Genomic DNA, 20461 nt, shown 5'->3' with positions numbered 1-20461 from the left:
AAGCTAAGATTAACCCACATACTCACTGTAGGGGTCACACACTGACAGACGCCTGGATCAAGTCTGTATATAGAAGGGCGGGCGCACGCACGCACACGCACGCACACGCACACGCACACACACACACACACACACACACACACACACACACACACACACACACACACTAACTCGGGGCTGATTGACAGCTGCCTTCATGAAACGGTTGTTTCTTAATCACAGATCACACTGATGAAGAGGGGAGCTGCCACTATTTGTCAGCATATCAGTCAGCTTTAGTGTTGAGGATGAGTCAAATGGAGTCAAGGGCCTGCGCTGTGCATTTGGTCTATATGTTTGTGTACTGAACAACAGTGCGAGTGTATGGGTGTGACTGTGTACACATTTGTGTGTGTGTGTGAGTGTGTGTGTGTAAGGAGCATGTACTGTGTGGTCATCAGTTTAGATCAGGTGGATAACTGACAGGTAGCTGAGCTAGTGAGAACAGAAGGGCAGGGCTGAGCATGCACACACACACACTTCTTTTTCTTCTTTCCAATACACTTCTACTCATTGTACCAGACATGGGGATTTCAATTAATGCACTTCCAATGAATGCCCGGCCTATTACACAATCTCTTTCACATTACCGATCCAGCTTTTACAAACGAGAGCCAACCAATGACCTGCTATTAGAAGATTTAGTACATTCATTTCTTCCATCTTGTTGCAGTTTAACGGCCCTCCAGTTTGGCAGCACACTACTCATCAAAAAAGAGGCGATAAAACTGAATGTGCTGGGTTCAGGGTTGCCAGATGGGGCAGGCTACCGGCACACTGGGCCGGAAAAAAAGCATTTGGGCGGTTGGGCTGGATAAATAGCATTTAGGCAGTATCAAAATGTCAGTGCCTGAAAGTTACAAAATGGGTGAAGTAGTAGCTACATACAATGTGCAGGTTTCTTTTTATTTTACAAACATCATTGGCAACAGACATACAGTTTAGGGACAATTTTGGTTTTATGACAATATCGGTTTTGGGCTGGTTTTTGGTGGATTTAGCGGTTTTTAGACTATGGTTAGGCTGGAAATTGTCAATCCCATCTCGCAACCCTGGCTGGGTTCGTGTCCCAAGAAGGTTTGAGGCTAGTCCGCCACATTAGCCTCCTCCCTGCCTTCTGACTAGCTAGCTAACCGGCATACAGCAGCGGAGGGCGGCTGGTGGAGGTCCACATTGGAGGACGGTGCTCATTGTACTGCATGGGATGGAACGAGGAATGGCATCAACGCACGTGTTCGATACTAGGGGTGGGCATCGACGATCGATAATTGATCGATAAGGATCTTGGTCGATCACAAAATAAAACATTTGGTCGATCACAAAAAAAAAAAAAAAATAATAATTTTTGTGATCGACCAAATGTTTTATTTTGTGATCGACCAAGATCCTTATCGATCAATTATCGATCGTCGATGCCCACCCCTATTCGATACCATTGCTCATTCCATGTCCATGTATTCCAACGAGCCCCGTGCTGCGATCTCTACCTCCACCGGCCTCTCCTCTAGCAACCAGTCACACAGGGTCTGCGACATCTGACGCGAAAATACCTGAGAGGTCGTCTGAGACGGAGCCGATACGTTACTGTCTTCAACACAACCTGCTACGTCGACGGTGCGAGCAGCTAATCTACGCGTGTTAACCACCAGATAAAGCGGCTTACGCTTCTCAAGTTCTTTGTCTCTAGTGTAGCGGTAAAACATGTAGATGTAGAAGGAGGAAGAGCGTTAGCGCTAACCTTATTAGCAGAGGAGGGAGCGACTCTGACAGACAGGTGTCAGGTCTCCGGTGGTCGCTGGCTGCTCACACACTCTTAACATCTCCTGACAGCAGTTCTGATGGGGTCTGACAGCCAGTCAGTGTGTGAATGTGTGATGCGCCCCACCGCCCCCTCTGCCCCAGACATCTCTGTGACAACAACTGCAAAGAGAAGGACCAAGGCTCGCCGGACGGACCAATCAATCAATCAATCGACCAATGAAAAAGGCCACTTCTGTCCTCTCCACATCCTCACCTCATCACTGGGCAATTGATACAGGAGATGAGTCTTGGAGGTGGAAATATCTTACATACACAGAAACACTTGCTTCTAAAGTCTAAACTCTCTCTCTCGCTCTCTCTCTCTCTCTCTCTCTCTCTCTCTCTCTCTCTCTCTCTCTCTCTCTCAAAAAACAACAGCGTAGAGAGAACTGTTTTAGTCGTTTTGAGAGAAACTCCAATAAATGGTGACGGAGATGGGAGGCACTGGGACCCTGCTGACTCTGGCCCGCACAGGTGCAGCTGCCTCCCTAATTGGCTCTAATTACGTTTTAATTGCCCACAGATTCTAGAAAGAGAGAGAGGGAGAGAGAAGAAGAAAAAAAAAACAGAGAAGCTGATGCCAGCAGTCCTTTTCTACTGATTACTGGATGACCCAGCTGGCCTCAAACTGAAAGACCCTGGCCTGGAGAGTGCGTGTGTGTGCGTGTGTGTGTGTGTGTGTGTGTGTGTGTGTGTGTGTGTGTGTGTGTCGAGGTCAGACGAGGTCAGTGCAGCCTCACAGAGCTGTGAGGTCAGGTAGGAGAGGGCATTACTAAAGAGAGCCGAGGTCAAAATGGTCAGAGTAGTCATTCACCAGATCCTAACCTTCAACATCAGCTCTAGGGAGAAATTCATTCAACTAGAATGTGTGGGGTTAAGGTTACATTGGTTTACAATTGACAGCTCTTTGTATTGTGTTCAGTTGTGTGTTTCTGAGAGTGTGGGACATGGGCCAAGTTTAGCATTGCTAATGAAATGGTAGAGCGGGGCGGCGGCAGCATCGGAGAGAACATAATGCCTGCCATAACACTGCCAGCATGTCTCTGACACACACACACACACACACGTTTCATCAACTGAGACACTATAGTTAGTAGCTTATTCCCACAATCAGAACAGGAGAAAATGTTAGTTTTAATCCATTATTAAGGCTCTCCTCTCCTCTCTCTCGACAGGAGTGCTGCTGTTACAGCAACACACACACACACACACACACACACACACACACACACACACACACACACACACACACACACACACACACAGTCTCTGCCTCCCATTCCCCTGTGTCAGCAAATACACACATATGACAGTGATGTTAACGAAACGTCAACCATTTGGAATCCAGTGTGAGTGTGTGTGTGTGTGAGTGTGTGAGTGTGTGTGTGTGTAGAGACGGGTTCTGAAGTGTCTGTGTGTTATTTGTTTTCTAAATAGAGCAGTGGAGTGGGGGGGGTGTAGATGAGAATGTGTTACCCCTCACTCTGCCCCTCTGTCAACTCCAGACCCACTCTGGCCCAGTGTTTCACTGTGTTTACGCCTCAGAGCCAGATGCTGAGAAAGGCTTCCTGCTGCAGCTACTGTAGCACTGAGATTACAGTAGGCATGTCTGACTGACATTGACTGAACCATGGAAAGGACAGGAGTAGCCAGAAAGTGACACTTTGGGTTCAAAGTCTATGTGTGTGTGTGTGTGTGTGTGTGTGTGTGTGTGTACGCGTGCGCGCCTCCATTCAGAGATGGAGCACAGTGCTTGGGGTGGTCTGACACTTTGGCAGAGGTGGGCAGAGAGCACCCAGTGCTTTCATAAAGGGCTCGTGAAAACTGCTGAGTGGAGCTGTTATCAGAGAGAGAGGTGTGCGTGTGTGTGTGTGCGTGTGTGTGTGTGTGTGTGCTTGCGCGCTATTATCAGTGTGTTAACGTTGCTGCGTGCATAAAACACTTACCCAAGCACATTTCAGCACTCATCTCTGCCAAATGCCCAGATTTCACCGTCGTCCAAAAACAACACACACACACACACACACACACACACACACACACACAGACACACACACAATTGGGAAAACAAAAAAGCTGTTCCCAGTTCCTCTGGGAATTAAAGACAGGTTAGACGGGTAACTGGGAGGCAGCATAACATTACATCATCCATACTCACGCCAACCAGTAGCCAAGCTACACACACACACACACACACACACACACACACACACACACACACACGACTGAACTCACTTAAGCATGTACTGCCAGAACACGGCCAGGTAGAGGCCTAAGCTGTTCTTCTACATGCTTGTCTATGCTGCTATAACGGAGATGTCGCACAAACTCCCCTTTTAAACAAGCAGCTAAAGCAGGGCTGCAAGGTCTGTCAATTTGACCAACGGAAAGAGACAGATTTTAAAGTACACTACAGTGTGACTAGTCTACTACAGTACGTCAAAGGATCACTAGAGAGCACAGCAGGGAACCGCCACTCAACAGCTGAGCTCTCTATAGATCAGGCTTAGGAGAAGCAGAGAAACAAAGATTTTCCAGTCGTGCAAACTGTGACGACGACACAATAATATTATGTAGCCAGGGACACAAACAGCTGACTCATAACAACAGTACCGTCAACAGAATTTAGTCCCGAAGAGAAACTGAAAGTGTTACTTTGCGTAGCGTAGCATAGCCTCTCCGTTCAAGAACAAATGCGACTGACGTGTGGATGCAGTCTCAAACCCAGGGCTTGACGCTTACATTTTCCCCAGGTAGCACTGTGCTACCATGTTGAAATATTTAGTAGCACACCAAGAATTTCAGTAGCACAATGAAAATTGTGCAATTTTCGTCAACAACGACAACAAATTATCATAATCATAACATATCAAAATGATCATAACCGGCTCTTGGCCGTAATAAAAATGGAGACTCACACAATGTAAAGGGGAAGTAAGAATATTAATTTCAGTTGGCCCACAGTTCGGTATGAACCTCGGTTTTTGGGTCACGGTTCACGGTTCGTGTTTTTTTTTATTTTTTAAATGCTACTATTTATTTACAAACTTACTTTATTTTGCTTATACTTATGGAACTTTAACATTTAGACACATTCCAGAATATGACTGGTAAATTGTATCATATATAAACAAAACACTTTCAAATGTAAAAAAATTACATAAACACTTTCAAATGTGACGTGTTGTGGATTGGAACTACGGATCATAAGCTTTCAAATGATGTGTCATACATTGAAATCCGAAAAAAGATGAAGTTAGAGTCATTTGAATGTTGTTAGACGTCAGGCACATATAGGGTTAACCTCTTTGTAATGAAACCGGAAGCAGACGCTGCTAGCAGCTAGCGGCTAACAAAACACAGCGCTACGAACTATGAGAGCTGTATCCCATATACCCATTATCCGCATTTTAAGCGCATATAGGACTCGCGTGAAGCATTTCTGCGACACGCGTTTCTGTTCACTGTTTTCATTCCCTCATCGCTTATACACATAAGTTTGACTGCGCATGACAGTAGTTCAGCTGTCTTTTAGTCGCACTGGTGCGATTGAATGTATTTCCAAGTCGCACAGAAATATATTCACTCGCAAATGCGACCAAAACAGTCGCACTGTCGAGCCCTGCTCAAACCCCAAGGCTGTCTACCTTACAGCACAACACACAGGGCAGAGCCTGGAAGCATGACACAGAAGGCTAATCACAATGTCACGGTCAACCCCCACACCCCCACTCTAGGCTAACAGAGCACAGACGTAGGGATAAACTACGCAGGAACACTGGAGTCATAACAGGTTTGATAACAGCCCAGTCATCTATGACAAATCACTGACCCCCCCCCCCCCCCTACATCCATCACTGCTGCTGCTGTTGCACCTCACCTCCTACTCCTCCTACTCCTCCTCCTCCTCCTCCTCCTCCATTGACTCATCTTCCCAGAGTGCACCTCCACCTGCGTTTCCGCTCCAGAGAGAACCTTCAGTTGCATCGCCCCCTCCGCCAGGAACGAGGGAGGAAGGAAAGAAAGAAAGAAAGAAAGAAAGAGAGGGAGAGAAAGAGAGAGAGAGAGACGCTTCGCTCGTTGATATCCTTTCTGGGAGTGTTGGTAAACTCTCCTCCCAGTCTCTCTCCTTCTCTCCTTCCTTCCTTACCCTCCTTCCTTCCACCCCTCCCTACCTCCCTCCCTCACCAGTCACAGCAGTAAACAGATAGGTCTATCCACTGATTGGGAGAGTGGAGGGTCAATATTTGATGAGGCCTGTGTGTGTGTGTGTGTGTGTGTGTGTGTGTGTGTGTGTCAACACAATAACACTAAGACCACAGAGCCTGTAGTGCATACACTCCTGCATGCCGTTGGCTGACTGTGTGTGCCACCCACCCAACCAGACGGCCACCCATCCACCCACACACACACCCACACACACACACACACATCGGTGTCTGCGTAGGGAGAACATTAGGCACAGTAAGACTGGCTTCAACGACAAGGCTTCAAGACGACAAGGGGTCACAAAAGCTCTTGTATCTCTCTCTCTCTCTCTTTCCCCTGCATGGCCATACGTACACACACACACACACACACACACACACACACACACAACCATATGCCCTTCGTCACCGCCAGTAGCCCCCCCCTACTCACCACTTCCCATTGTGTCACAGATGGAGAGAAGGGCAGAAATAGCAAAGAGGTGAGATTTCCTCTCCTCTCCTCTTCTAACCCCCCCCCCCCCCTCCCACCCCCTCTTATATTCAAGGCAGAACCAAGAGTCAATGACTGATTGTACTGACTGTGGCGGGTGGGTGGCTGGCAGAGAGTCAACCCGGTGACGTGGCACAAGCCTGGTTCATGTGTAGGAGTAACAGAGTTGGAGGGAAGAGAGCACAGTATTGTGTTAAGATATGGCAGGGCGTGTGTGTGCGTGTGCATGCGTGTGTGTGTGTCGGGGGGGAGACAGAGAGAGAGATTGTACTTCTATTCAAGATGTGACATTTCCCCGACGGGTCTCGAGTGTCTGCCGTCGACAGACGAAACAAGGAGAAGGAGAGACGGTGCTCTAGTCTAGATTGTAGAAGGTGTGAGGTTGAAGCAGCAGGACGCGCTACTCCGAAGGAAAGGTGACACTGTGTGTTTACTGTCTGTACCGGTAGAGCTGTCGGCGTATGGGGGCCTGCGAGAGAATGCCAAAGGTCCGCGGCGCGGTGTCTTAGAAGAGGCCGCGACACACACACCCAGGGAGTGTCGACACGCGGGAAGGGGGGTGTGTGTGTTACTACAGGATTTCTGAGGGATTAAAGCCATCAGCCTGATGATAACGTCAGCCCCTCCTGCAACAACACCGGGAATGTAATAATCATTTTAGATCTCTCTTGAATACCTCCTATATTGGATGCAATTGTTTGTTAATCCAACATTCCCCAAATACAGACGTTTCTCTGGCTCAATCGTCACGGTCATCTAGTCGGTCTGTTGATGTCAGTGTTGATGTCCGTGTTGGTCTGTTGATGTCAGTGTTGATGTCCGTGTTGGTCTGTTGATGTCAGTGTTGATGTCAGTGTTGATGTCAGTGTTGTCTGTTGATGTCAGTGTTGATGTCTGTTGATGTCAGTGTTGATGTCAGTGTTGATGTCAGTGTTGATGTCAGTGTTGTCTGTTGATGTCAGTGTTGATGTCAGTGTTGATGTCAGTGTTGATGTCAGTGTTGATGTCAGTGTTGTCTGTTGATGTCAGTGTTGATGTCAGTGTTGATGTCAGTGTTGGTCTGTTGATGTCAGTGTTGATGTCAGTGTTGATGTCAGTGTTGATGTCAGTGTTGATGTCAGTGTTGATGTCCGTGTTGGTCTGTTGATGTCAGTGTTGATGTCAGTGTTGTCTGTTGATGTCAGTGTTGTCTGTTGATGTCAGTGTTTCCTTTCGGTTATTGTGTTGCTGACTGCTGAGGCCTGGCCTGGCCTGAGGCTGCAGTGTGTGTGTGTGTGTGTGTGTGTGTGTGTGTGTGTGTGTGTGTGTGTGTGTCGCCAAAGCAAGTCAAGTCCACAGGCGTAGATCTGTATGCATGGTCATGACAGGGACAACGGACTGTAGCCAGCTACGCCTAATATGGGCTGCACATGCCCACGCAGCAGTGATATGGGTCTACGATTCAATAGGCAGTCATGAGTGAATCAGCCACAACAAACCAAAAATAAATGAGCTGTGAAACACACTGATTAGGGATACTGTGTGTGTGTGTGTGTGTGTGTGTGTGTGTGTGTATCACCCATATGCGCACACACACATACAGTAAGACCGGCATTGCCTACATCAATGAACAACCAGAGGAGAGGAGAGGCGAGGCCAGTGTAATTATGCTGACATGGACCACTCACTGATCCAGCAATTTTACTGCTCAGATGAATAAATAAAGGGCCATATTGGAATAATGTTTACATTAAACATAATGCGCTAATAAATAAGCGTGACATGCTTTCTGAGCGGAAAGGCTGTACACGCCTGCGAAAGAAGGAGAGAGTGGAAAAAAAGAGAGGGAGGAGAGAGACAGAAAGAGAGAGTTGTCTCATAGTTGCAATTTCGCTGTCTCTGTGAGACCACGGTGGTTTGTGTTGTGACATCGTGGCTTTTCACTCAGCTCACCACAGAGACACACACACACACACCACATCAAACCGTGATCCATGCGTCTCCCTCTGCCATTAGTCTCGGCTGTCGCGGTAACAATAGACCTTGGAGGCTGAACATGTATCATCTGTGTGTCAAACTGGGCCAACAGAGGCACACACACAGTTACACACACACAACCTATGTATGGCTTAGGCCTTTCGCCCGTTGCTTTGAGCCTACTGCCCACTGAACAGACACACACACACACACACACACACACACACACATACAAAATATGGCTTAGGCCTTTCGCCCGTTGCTTTGAGCCTACTGCCCACTGAACAGACACACACACACACACACACACACACACACACACATACAAAATATGGCTTAGGCCTTTCGCCCATTGCTTTGAGCTTACTGCCCACCGAAACATCTATGCAACGCTGCTCAACGCTGATCATGGTTTTCCTATTCCAATCCCATTCCCTGTGTTGGTAGTCTCCCAGGAAGACGCTCTAATTCCCAAGGCTCTATGATGGCATGGATAAAGTGAGAGAGAGAGACAATAGAGATATAATTCCCAGTTTTCCTAGAAAATCCCATTTCTGACAAAAGGACGAGGCTTCCCAGAGGATCTCTCACAACCCCCCCCCCCCACACCTAAACCAGTTTGTTCTGCCTTAATGTGAGAGCATACTTCAGTAACGGTTGTCTCTCTGGCTTTTTTTTTCTCTCTCTCAATGAAGATGAAAAGAAACACGAGGGAGGAAAGCAACAGAGAGAACCGGCCCTGACATAAATAGCCTCCTAATACAATACGCTACGCTAGTTCTTCAGCCCCCGAGGATTTCAGCAATAGCGCCGCTTCTAGAAACTTAAGAAGAGAGAGAGACGGTAAGTGGTGATATTGAGTGGCAAGACAGGGTCAACCGCGAGTGTTCAAAGCTGTCTGCCAAAAAACAGCTCAATCCTGTTCTGTCTAGGAGTCAGTCCAGCTCACAGATCTCACACACACACACACACACACACACACACACACGCACACACACACACACACACACACACACACACACACACGGACGTTAGGAGCTATGGCAGATAGAAATAGCATGGAGGAAGCTAGAGGTAGGCTTCATTCGACAGGTGCGTGTCTGTTCTACACAGTGCATTTCTATCTGAATGCTCTCTGTGACTAAGTCCAAGTTTGGTCACACAGAGAAGTCTCCCACCGCATAGAGCCAAGCCAGTCTCAGCTCTCTACATACAGATTCTCCTAGCAGTGTGAAATCCGGCAGCAAACTGCAACAGTTTGTCCCCCGAGACAGAGCGAAGCGCCACATTCCAGGTTGTTAAAGTGTGTGTGTGTGTGTGTGTATTTACGTGTGTGTGTTTGGTTTGTTTCCTTAGTCGTGTGATTGACACGGTAGTGCAGGGACAAGAAGATTACCGTGTGCGATATTCTCACACACATCCCTGTGCCACATTGTTCACACCGCTGCAGCCATGGCAACTGATTTATGGCCAACTGAAAGTTCTAGACAAGTTAACAGAGTTCCTCTGTGTACGTGTTGGGCTTAAACAGAGGAGGACGGTAGATGGGGCATGCAGGTAGGTGTGTGTGTGTGTGTGTGTGTGTCTTCATCTTTGTCAATGTGTCAACTGGGAGTTGACATGCGACTAAGACAAAGCTGCGGGTAATCTGACACTCCACACCCACCCTCACACGGAGCTCAAGGGCGACACTAGGCAGGTCTAGGTCACCAGGTTTCTGGGTGAATACCATCCCCCACCTCCGCCCTGACACACAATACCCCCAGACAGCTGTGTTATCTGTCACGCTTTTGACACTCACACACGCACACACACACACACAGACACACAGACACACACACAGACACACACACATGCACACACACATGCACACGCACGCGCACACACGTACACTTGGAAGAATACATATGAGCAAACCACACACGCCCACATGTCCCTAGCCTCTCTTACTCTAATCAATAATTCACATTGTCCAGGAAGCCAGCCTGGGTAGAATCCGATCAGTCCCATCAGCTCACGAGACACAGCCAGGCTAGACACTTCCTGCTGCTACTGAATAGGCCATTACCACTACTCAGATAAACAATCATGTTTACACAAATTACAGTAATGAGAAATTGACTGAACTAACCTAAATTCATTTCTCCAGTTTCACCGTCTACTACAACTCCGACGATCCATCTGAATGACACGCGCACACACGCGCACACACGCGCACACACACACACACACGCACACACACACACCCTGCAGTAATGTGGTTATGGTTCAATAGGCAGTCATGAGTGAATCAGCCACAAGACACCAAGAAAAAAAAACGTTAACCCACTGATTAGGGGTACTGCGTGTGGATGTGTGTTTCAGTCAGCAGATGGACGTTGTGGCCGTTGAAACCAGAACACGGTGTTGAGAGTAAACAGTGAAGAGAAGCAGGAAAACAAAGGTACCATAGACGTGAACCTCAACCTGACTCAGCTTCAGTCCCTGCTCTCATGTTTTATCTCCTGTTGGAAATGAAAGATGTCGGAGGCTGCAGGAGAAAGGCAACGGTCCTTCTCAAAACATGCATGCACGTGTGCACACACACACACACACACACACACACACACACACACACAGAACACACACAGCCACACACCAGCATGCACACAGGCTCACACACACACACACACACACACACACACACACACACACACACACGGAGTAGCTGGAACAAGACACCCTCCAATTAACAGGCAATATGAACTTTAATGGGGTAATTGCTTCTGACAGCCAGGAGCTTTTATGATGCCAGTAAAGAGGTTATTGGCAGAGGCACTGGGGGACTAGCAGGACAGGGAGCCCAGATGAAGAGCCATGGAGCTCACAGTACAGTACAGGCTGACCTCACCCAGGGAACAGGCTCTGAGAGGCAGCTTCACTAGCTCCGGCCTCTGCTCTTCGATCAGTCAGCACGCACGCACGCACGCACGCACGCACGCACGCACGCACAATCTCAACTAGTCGTAAAGAGAGTGTGTTCAATACAATTAAAGTCATAACCAAACCGTACGACTTTACCCATAACCATTCATCAACCAACCACCCACACACACACACGCACACACACCAGCGCACTAAGTCACTCAGTCACTCACACAGAGTACCATTACAGAGGGGGAGAGCGTGGTAGGGGAGGTGTGTGTGGGGGGCTGAGATGAAGGATGAGTGGCTGCCTAGCTGCAGCAGCCCTATAGAGATGTAGAGGAATGTAAAGTGACTTGAGATGCAGTGAAAAGGCCTATATAAATACTATCCATTATTTCAATCCATTTTTCTGTGGCTGCTGGTAATCCTGTGGGGTTTCTGATTGTGAGAACGAGACCTAGGAGACAGGCGCTATTGTGTCTCACACACACCCTGGAGGCAGCTACACACTGGCAGCCCCTGCATAGGGATCCAGTGGTTACGTACTGTAGAGCCAGCCTCGGGGGCCAGATCCAATCCTGCATGGCAAAAGTAATGTTGACGATGTCATTTCGTCTAGCTACACAAATACAGACAGTAAACACACACACACACACACACGTCTAATTTTTATAACCGGAGACGAGTGAAAGCAATGTCTTCGGCGTCGTTACATCATCCAAAGACATCCTGCTGTTTCATTGGACGACAGGGAGAAAGAAAGACATGTTTTTGCGATGCTGCTGTAAACACGGTGATGGAGGTCTGATTGAATGAAGCCCTTTATCTCGCCGTCGCCTTGAACTGTGAGGAAGTCTGGTCTAATAAACAGCGTTCTGCAATCCAACCACGTTATCTGGTGAGCGCAAACCCACTTATCACGACAGTGAAGCAGGCTAATTCAACACAGAGAGAGAGAGAGAGAGAGAGAGAGAGAGAGAGAGAGAGAGAGAGAGAGAGAGAGAGAGCTGTGGAGAAAGCAGGAGGAGACAGATGAACGTAACGCATGGCCTCCCAGCATCTGCAGGCCATTATTAGTGTGGGAGGGAGAGAGGGAGGCCTCTCAGATGAGGCGGCACATACTGTGGTTCCATTCCTCCCTCGCCACGAAACACATACCTCTGTCTCCTCATTGGGACCACATGTCACATATTAGTCCCCCCATTCCGCTGGGTTGTCTTTACACACTGTTCTGACGGTTCACATTCACACTCTGAGGTTTCAGTGCGGTAAACAGGTTAAAATGACCGGGCAGGCGCGCGTTATTGACTGTACACAGGGAATCCACACAGCGACAAGGTCGTCTCTGGTGTGCGTGTGTGTGTGTTTGTGTGTGCGCGCTCGCTCGCTCAGCTCTGCGCACGGCCGTAACCCAGGTTACTGTGTGTTTTGGCAGGGCGGGCGGAAATGACTTTAGATTCAAAAGGCCCACGAAAAGGAAAGAAAGAAAGAGAAAATAAACAGAGGGGGGGGGGGGGGGGGGGGGGAGGAAGGAAGGAAGGAAGGAGAGAAAACTATTCCTAAAATACCATTGGCTGCATCAGCAGCTTGAGGGTTGGATCCATGTCCCAGTCAGTCAGAAACACACAAAACCACTAAAGAGACTCTAACAAGAAATGACAGTCATTTTGGTCTGCGAATGATGCCATTTTGTCTAGCAGACGCAGTGAGCTAAGCTGTTTAGACTGGTACAGCATGGACAGGTCTGGAGGGGACGCAGTCCGGCGCCACAACCAGGACATCAGGGAATTGTCAGCTGATGGAGGCCATTGTGAGAGCAATTGGTTGGGTCGAGGCAAGAGACCCAACACAGGGGAGGGCTGGTCCTCTGTGCCAGTGTGTATGTCTTCCACCTTCACGGATCTTCTCTTTGACAAATGATGCACGTTAGACATCTCACTGAAAGAGCAGCTGTGTGTGTATTCAGAAACACACTGGCAGCTGGGAGATAATGAATGAATAACGCATTAATGAAGGAATCACTTCGTTAGCCAACAGGACCTGCTGTGGCTGCCCTCTCTGGACCTGACTGGTAGGAACAGGAACTGACCCATGTGTGTGTTCCACCTGCATCTCACACACAGAGGAGCACTGAGCCGGACTGTCTGCCTGACCAGGCCTGCCAATGTATGCCATGCCTCACTGCTCTAATGAGTGGGCGTCTCCAGCTAGGGGCAGGGGATATGAGACACTCTCTTAACCATACATACCAGGGGAGCCTGGTGGAGGTAGAAATTAGGGGAAGGGCTCATTGTAATGCATAGAATGGAATGAGGAATGGTATCAAACACACGTTCTACTTCCGCTGACACATACATATGTATATTCCTACTGTGTCCTCCTTTCATTTCCTTCATGACTGATGAACTAGGAAGAATTCAACAAAACGGAACATATAACAATTTGTTTTCACCTCATTAGGAGGTCAGGAGAGGATACAGCCAGACACTTCACTCCCCTGCGCCTCTAGAGTTAGAGGACCCAGCCCATGTGATGTTATTGCAAGAGACTGCTGTCAGTCCCGACGGCCCGCGGTGACTGTGTTCCGGAGAGAGACTTCCTGAAATTCCAATTCCGAATTCCGATCATGCCGAGTAGAAGCAATCAAACGGTGTGTGCCGTTATCTGTAATGAAGTGCCGGGGTTAGTGACCTGGAAAGAGCTGCTGGCTGCCTGTCGCCGTGCTAACATTAGCCTAGCCCGGCGTCCGGTTCAGCCTGGGTAGGAACGCACCCTGACAGCCCCTGGCTTCCTCTCTGATCCTCTCCTACCAACCGTGCTGAACCTGAGAACCACAGGACAGGCTGCAGTACAATGGAGGGGTGCCTGGCAGGTGTTTTGCTTTCGCCAGTCCAGCTGTTTCCGCGTCAGCGCAGCTTGCAGAGGAAGGGTAGAAGATGGAGACAGGTGGCCGCGCGGACAGTCAGAGCACTTAAAGACAGCTCAACGTAACCTTTTAGGAGCATTGAATTGGGTTAGCAGCCTAGCTAACACCTGGCTAAAATCGACTAACTAATAGCTACGTTGAAAGGTTTGCAATTATATGCACGACATGCTACTGGAAGTGAAAACGCCATAGGCAACTAGCAGAGTGTCTTAAAATGCTATCTTGTATTTCAAAGGGAAAATGCATGATGTGGTAGGTTCTTGAAAGGCGTCATTACGTTATGTTGCTAACTGGTAAAATGTATTTTCTTTTTTTTTCTTGTCACTGCACACAAAGAGAGCAGTTGGGGTCCACTGCAGGGTATTTTCATGGACTTGACGAGATGGATAAATATTTCAGCAGCTCAGTGTGAGAACACAGTGCCATCGTCTATGTGTAATTGCGCGTGCCAAAACTACCCTTTCAGCAGATTTCCCTCATATCCCCTTGAAAGCAAGCCCAACAGTGAGGCTGTGCTAGCTACCACACACATACACACATACGCACGCACGCACGCACGCACACACACACACACACTCAAGCAGAAGTACACGCACACCACTCAAACCCTAAGGCCCTATTCATTCAAAACAAGTACATGGATGTTCCAACCTGTTCATACAGTGAGCTAAACATGGTTTTGTCAGCTGAATACGTCCAAACATGTCAGCCCAGCAGGTGTCAATGTCAGGCATTGAAAGGGTATTATAGTGAAGTCAAACACTTCCCAGCGCTGCCATCTCACAGATTTAATAACACTCATTGTTTTTGGCAGCAGGGTGGGAGCAGTCTTTTACCAGCTGACCTACTGCTGATGTTCAAGTGGCTTGGGCAGACAGTTATAGGCAAGGGCTTACAATACCAGAGTCTAGCACACTCATCAACAGTAATACCAGCCTGTCTGCTAACTGCTAACATTAGCCATTCTCTACCCTGGGGCTTGCTGTTCCCAGACGCAAGGCTCCTGCACTGGCTGTCCCTGCTAATATAGGTCAGTATCTCACATAGCACGCAAGCACACACGTGAGCGCGCACACACACACACACACACACACACACACACACACACACACAATTAGCCAAACTCGCCAGTGGCACAGACGTAGTAGGAAACACTACATTTCTCCTGGGAAGAAAGAAAGGACAAGGAGAACACACGCTTGTGCACAAAACACACTCACACACTGTGATCTTCCTTCATTACCATAATTGCTCTTTGTCTCTCTGAGAAATTATGTTCTCACTGAGGGCCAGTGATGGCACTGCTGGTGCTACCAGAGGGCCTCGGGACAAGGCGAGATGGCACCATTGGAAGCCCAGGATGTTCAACTCAGCATGGGCTTGGCCTTGGGGGCAGGCCTGACAGGCTTATGTATATGTATGGCAACTCTACTAACTAACACGCGCTCGCGCACACACACACACACACACACACACACACACACACACACTCTACTAACACACTCACACACTGCCACACAACTAACACACACTGCCAGACAACTAACACACACTGCCACACAACACACACACACGGCCACTCAACACACACACACACACACACACACACACACACACACTTTTTAAAGCACCCCAGAGTCTCTGACTCAGATATGGTATGCAAATGCACAGTAATTTACTTCATTCACTGCAGAGAGCAGATTAGGCCTCCTTCATTGTGTGTTAAAGGACAAGCTCCATTGTTAAATACACAGTGAGTCTACAGCCAGGCCTGTAAGGGCATTGATCCATTCAGCAAGTGGATATTAATGCATGTTAGGTCTCCATTAAAAATGCCTGTGCAGAGACAGAGCAGGGATGGGTTGCACTGAAGCAGACAGGACTGGAGACTGCTGCATGGGCTACTGATGACAATCAGTAGGTGTGTGTGTGTGTTTGTGCGTGCATGTGCATGCATGCGTGTGTGCCTGATACTCGACCTACTATCGACCTGGTCGAAATCAAATACGATTTGGGATACTCCAATACAGAGAACTCTGCAGAAATTAATATTGGAGAAGATGTTTGTTCAGGATAAGCCACAGTTACGCTGACCCAGACTGACGTTCCCGTGTAAACAGAGGCCATTATAATGAAATAACACTGAATCCCAAATGTGTAATTGGATCTGTAGATTGCTGTGATGAGACTCCATAGAGTAAATCTTCACCCTGGCACCATCTGCCTCTTTGTCGCTAAGTCGGAACCACCACACACACAACACGTCCACACGCAACACACATCCACACGCACGCCACACATCTACTGTTCCACTGCAAGGCAATGATGAAAACATACAGGAATAGACAGAAAGGTCCAACTCTGAATAGTCAGAAAGGCCCTAAAAGAGCATAGCCTGAAGGTTCCTATCTCAGTATGTGAGTCAAACTAATGGACACCTTTCCCCTGCTCCTACAACAACCCCCCCCGACTCCTCTCTCTCCTATTCTCCATTCTGCTTTCCTCTCTCCATTCAAGCTCCTCTCACTCCTACTGTATATCCCCCTCTTTCTCGTCCTCCTCGCCCATCCCTCTATTTATTTTTCTCTTCTTCCCCCCCCTCCTCCTCTTTCATTTCTCTCTCCCCTGGTCTTCCACTCCTGCAGTCTTGGAATAGCCTCAGGCTGAATACAGCAGGGCAGCAGAGTGGATCAATTCGACAGCAACATGCCAGACAGACGGACACACACACATACACACAGGCTGACAGACAGACACACACACACACACACACACACACACACACACACACACACAGGCTGACAGACGGGCACACACACACACACACACACACACACACACACACAGATAGACAGACACACACACAGACACACACACACACACACACACACACACACACACACACAGGCTGACAGACAGACACACACACACACACACAGGCTGACAGACGGACACAAATACATACACACACACACACAAAGGCTTAGAGACGGACAAACACACACAGGCTGACAGACAGATAGGATTTGTGTCTGAGGTCAGTGTTCTAAAAACGAGAGCTTAGGCATAAATCCTGTTCACACACAGTCACACAACGTCACACACACGCCTAAATCCTGTTCGCACGCACACACGCAGACATACACACACACACACACACACACACACACACACACACACACACACACACACACACACACACGTAGGACAGTGTATTGCTTGCTCACAATGCTGTTTTTCCCCAACAGTTCACTACTAAGCTGACCTAGGCTATATATAGCTCTGTATCGTCTACGTCTAACCTTGCAGGAAAAAACCCACAGGATTCAGGGCATTAGGCTTTTATAGCAATGCCTTTCTACAACAGTGTTTTTGTTTGGCTGGGTTTCCCCCCCCTGTTTAATCCCCTCTCTCCCAGGATCAAATCGCAGAATCACTACTTCAACGCAGCCTTCAACAGAGAACATGGCAGGTTGAGAGAAGAAGGCACAGTCATAGTCTCTCTCGTGTATGATTTCAGAAGTTTCAGGCCTGCCCAAACACATAGAGTACATGCCCAGTCAAGACTCAACACTCTCTGTGTCACACAACCAGTCACTGTGACCCATGCCTGTCAAGCGTGCCTGTTTGTCGCTGCCGATCCTCTGATTAATGTGTGTGTTCTAGAACCGATCCTCTGATTAATGTGTGTGTTCTAGAACCGATCCTCTGATTAATATGTTTGTTCTAGAACTGATCCTCTGATTAATCTGTTTGTTCTAGAACTGATCCTCTGATTAATATGTTTGTTCTAGAACTGATCCTCTGATTAATCTGTTTGTTCTAGAACTGATCCTCTGATTAATGTGTCTGTTCTAGAACTGATCCTCTGATTAATATGTTTGTTCTAGAACTGATCCTCTGATTAATCTGTTTGTTCTAGAACTGATTTTCTGGGAGAGGCCCATACTGTTTACACCAAAGGTTCCCATGCTGTTGCATTGTGGCCTTTAGAACGGGCTCGCTTATCCACAAACAACAGCAATAATGTTATGAAGCAAATAAGTTCAAAGTGATCTTCAGTCTTCCGTTTTCACAAAATGCTCTATTGTGCATTGTAGTTCCATTCTCTGGTGTCTGGGGTAGACCCAAGTGTTTTGCTTGAGAGGAATGAATGAACAATTATAGTGAGGCCACAACTGAATGGACTGACTGGGGTGTAATGTAAATGAACATTGTTGGACCCTGCTAAATCACTATTCATTCTCTCTCATTCTGAGGTGTCATCATCACTGCCATTGTACACACAGGAGGGTATAGTCAGAATACACACCTGCAGCACAGCAAGGCAAACACCTTTAACCTGTCAGAAGGAAACAGTTCACCCAGAGAAAACGGTATGATCATTTGTCTCTGATGTATTTTACTGAGAGTGAGGTGTAGAGATGCAGGTGTTATTGCAAACAGGCAACGTCCACCACCAACAACGACCAGATGTTGAACATACATGACTCATGCATGGTCTCTGATAGTATATATTCCGAACGACACTGGATGAAATTGTGTGTAACTCATTGATTTGATCATACAGATGTCATGTCCAAATTCCAATGTGTTGTTTGTGTGTGTGTGTGTGTGTGTGTGTGTGTGTGTGTGTGTGTGTGTGTGTGTCCGTCCAAAGTAACACGCTATAAACTCACTCCTACCTTTGCATGTTATGATGCAGATAGATGACATGTAACCGGTAACGAAAGGGAATGAAAGGGAATGTGATACTTACTTTCCGATCACCTCGCAGAGCTCGTACACATCTTCAAAGAGAATGTCGTCGTCCGCCATAGTCCAACCCAGGCTGGGGAAATGATCCCCAAATATACGTCCGACTCCCGAATGGCCAAAGACCAACACAATCTAGCTGACGACTGATATCTATAACAGCTGGTTCTGCCAGTCGTAAGCTACGACTAAATGCGAAATCACCAAGAGTTGCACCCAAGAACCCTTTCCAGATTCCAATGGGCAGAAAAAATGTTGTTTCACGTCGATTTCCCCCAAACGCTGCTGTGTCGCCCCGGGGTGGTTGGGCTACGGGGAGAGGCTTCGAGGCAACGTGAGAGTCTGAATAATCCTTTTAGACTGTCTCCGGTCGGTTCGGCCCCACCTTGTCCGAGCTTCCCCCGGTTTCCTCCTACTCCTCAAAGCGAACTGGGTGATTGTCAAACGTTATTATATTATCGGCTGGTGTGTCTGATTGTCTTAATAACCCCGCTCCAATAACTAGGCTACAGCCTAGGACTGGCTGTGTGCACAGCGCGCTTAGGTTGATAAGCAAAACGATATGTTTACCAAGCCTTTTTTATTGCAAAGATTAAGAACACACATCACAGCACTGTTTATTTACATCCCAAAACCCAAAGCGAAAAAGCTTAGTTGAGAAGTCGTCCTTCTTGAGAAACGCGCATGAGTGACCACCGCATATTGAAGATATATTATATATCACTGGTTAGTTAAAACTAAACTGAAAATGAATTCAGACGCGCTTTGCTGTCCTGCCTTCCCTTCCTCTCCCACTTTTCAGTCGTTGCTCCAGTTTTCCACTCCTCTGCTGCTCAAGAGCTTCCAGAAAAACCAAGCTCCTCCCTAACCAAGGTTAGGAAACTGCGTCGTTTTCCTCCATTTTGGCTCCATAGGAGCGCCTGTTTTCCGGAATCCCTCCGTTGAAGCATAAGCTTGCTTGAGCCAAGATGACGAGAGGGATCGCTGTTGAGGTTGATCTCAAACCGCAGTTTCCTGCTCCGCTTTTAATGAACCGTAACTCACAAGGTGAACCAATCCGGAGTGTCAGCGACAGCCAAGGACGCTCAATGCGGGCGCTTTGAGGTGCCGCTTATTAATTAAAAAGCCTCAGAAGTCATGCCCGGCTATTATTGCTTATTGTATCAAATGGAAACAATAAAGACCAAGCGATTGAGGGAGAAAGCGTTTTGTGTGTTTGAACCCAGCAAACCTCAGGAGGAGGAGAAGAGGAATTACCTGACTGTACACTGTGCCAGTTAAACGTATTATAGGGCCCAAAGCAAAGAATATAGGGGCCCCATAGCCGTTTGAACTTTTTTCTTCTTCACTAGAGGTCGTGCATGTAGTTTGCATATA

The 20461-nt window shown here is 47.8% G+C and overlaps 1 protein-coding gene across 1 annotated transcript in view; it reads right to left on the bottom strand.

Annotated features, from left to right (window-relative positions):
- Positions 1 to 19151, bottom strand: part of caska (calcium/calmodulin-dependent serine protein kinase a) — a 96673-nt gene extending 77522 nt beyond the window's left edge. Inside the window, exon 1 of the mRNA XM_080536841.1 lies at positions 19089 to 19151. Coding sequence (XP_080392967.1) covers positions 19089 to 19147 — 59 coding nt within the window. The 5' untranslated portion in view covers positions 19148 to 19151. The remainder of the gene's footprint in view (positions 1 to 19088) is intronic.
- Positions 19152 to 20461: the final 1310 nt, after the last annotated feature.

The sequence above is a fragment of the Nansenia antarctica genome, assembly GCF_963989245.1.
Source record: "Nansenia antarctica genome assembly, chromosome: 7".
Classification (NCBI taxonomy): Eukaryota; Metazoa; Chordata; class Actinopteri; order Argentiniformes; family Microstomatidae; genus Nansenia; species Nansenia antarctica.
This window is presented reverse-complemented; position numbering and strand designations above follow the sequence as displayed.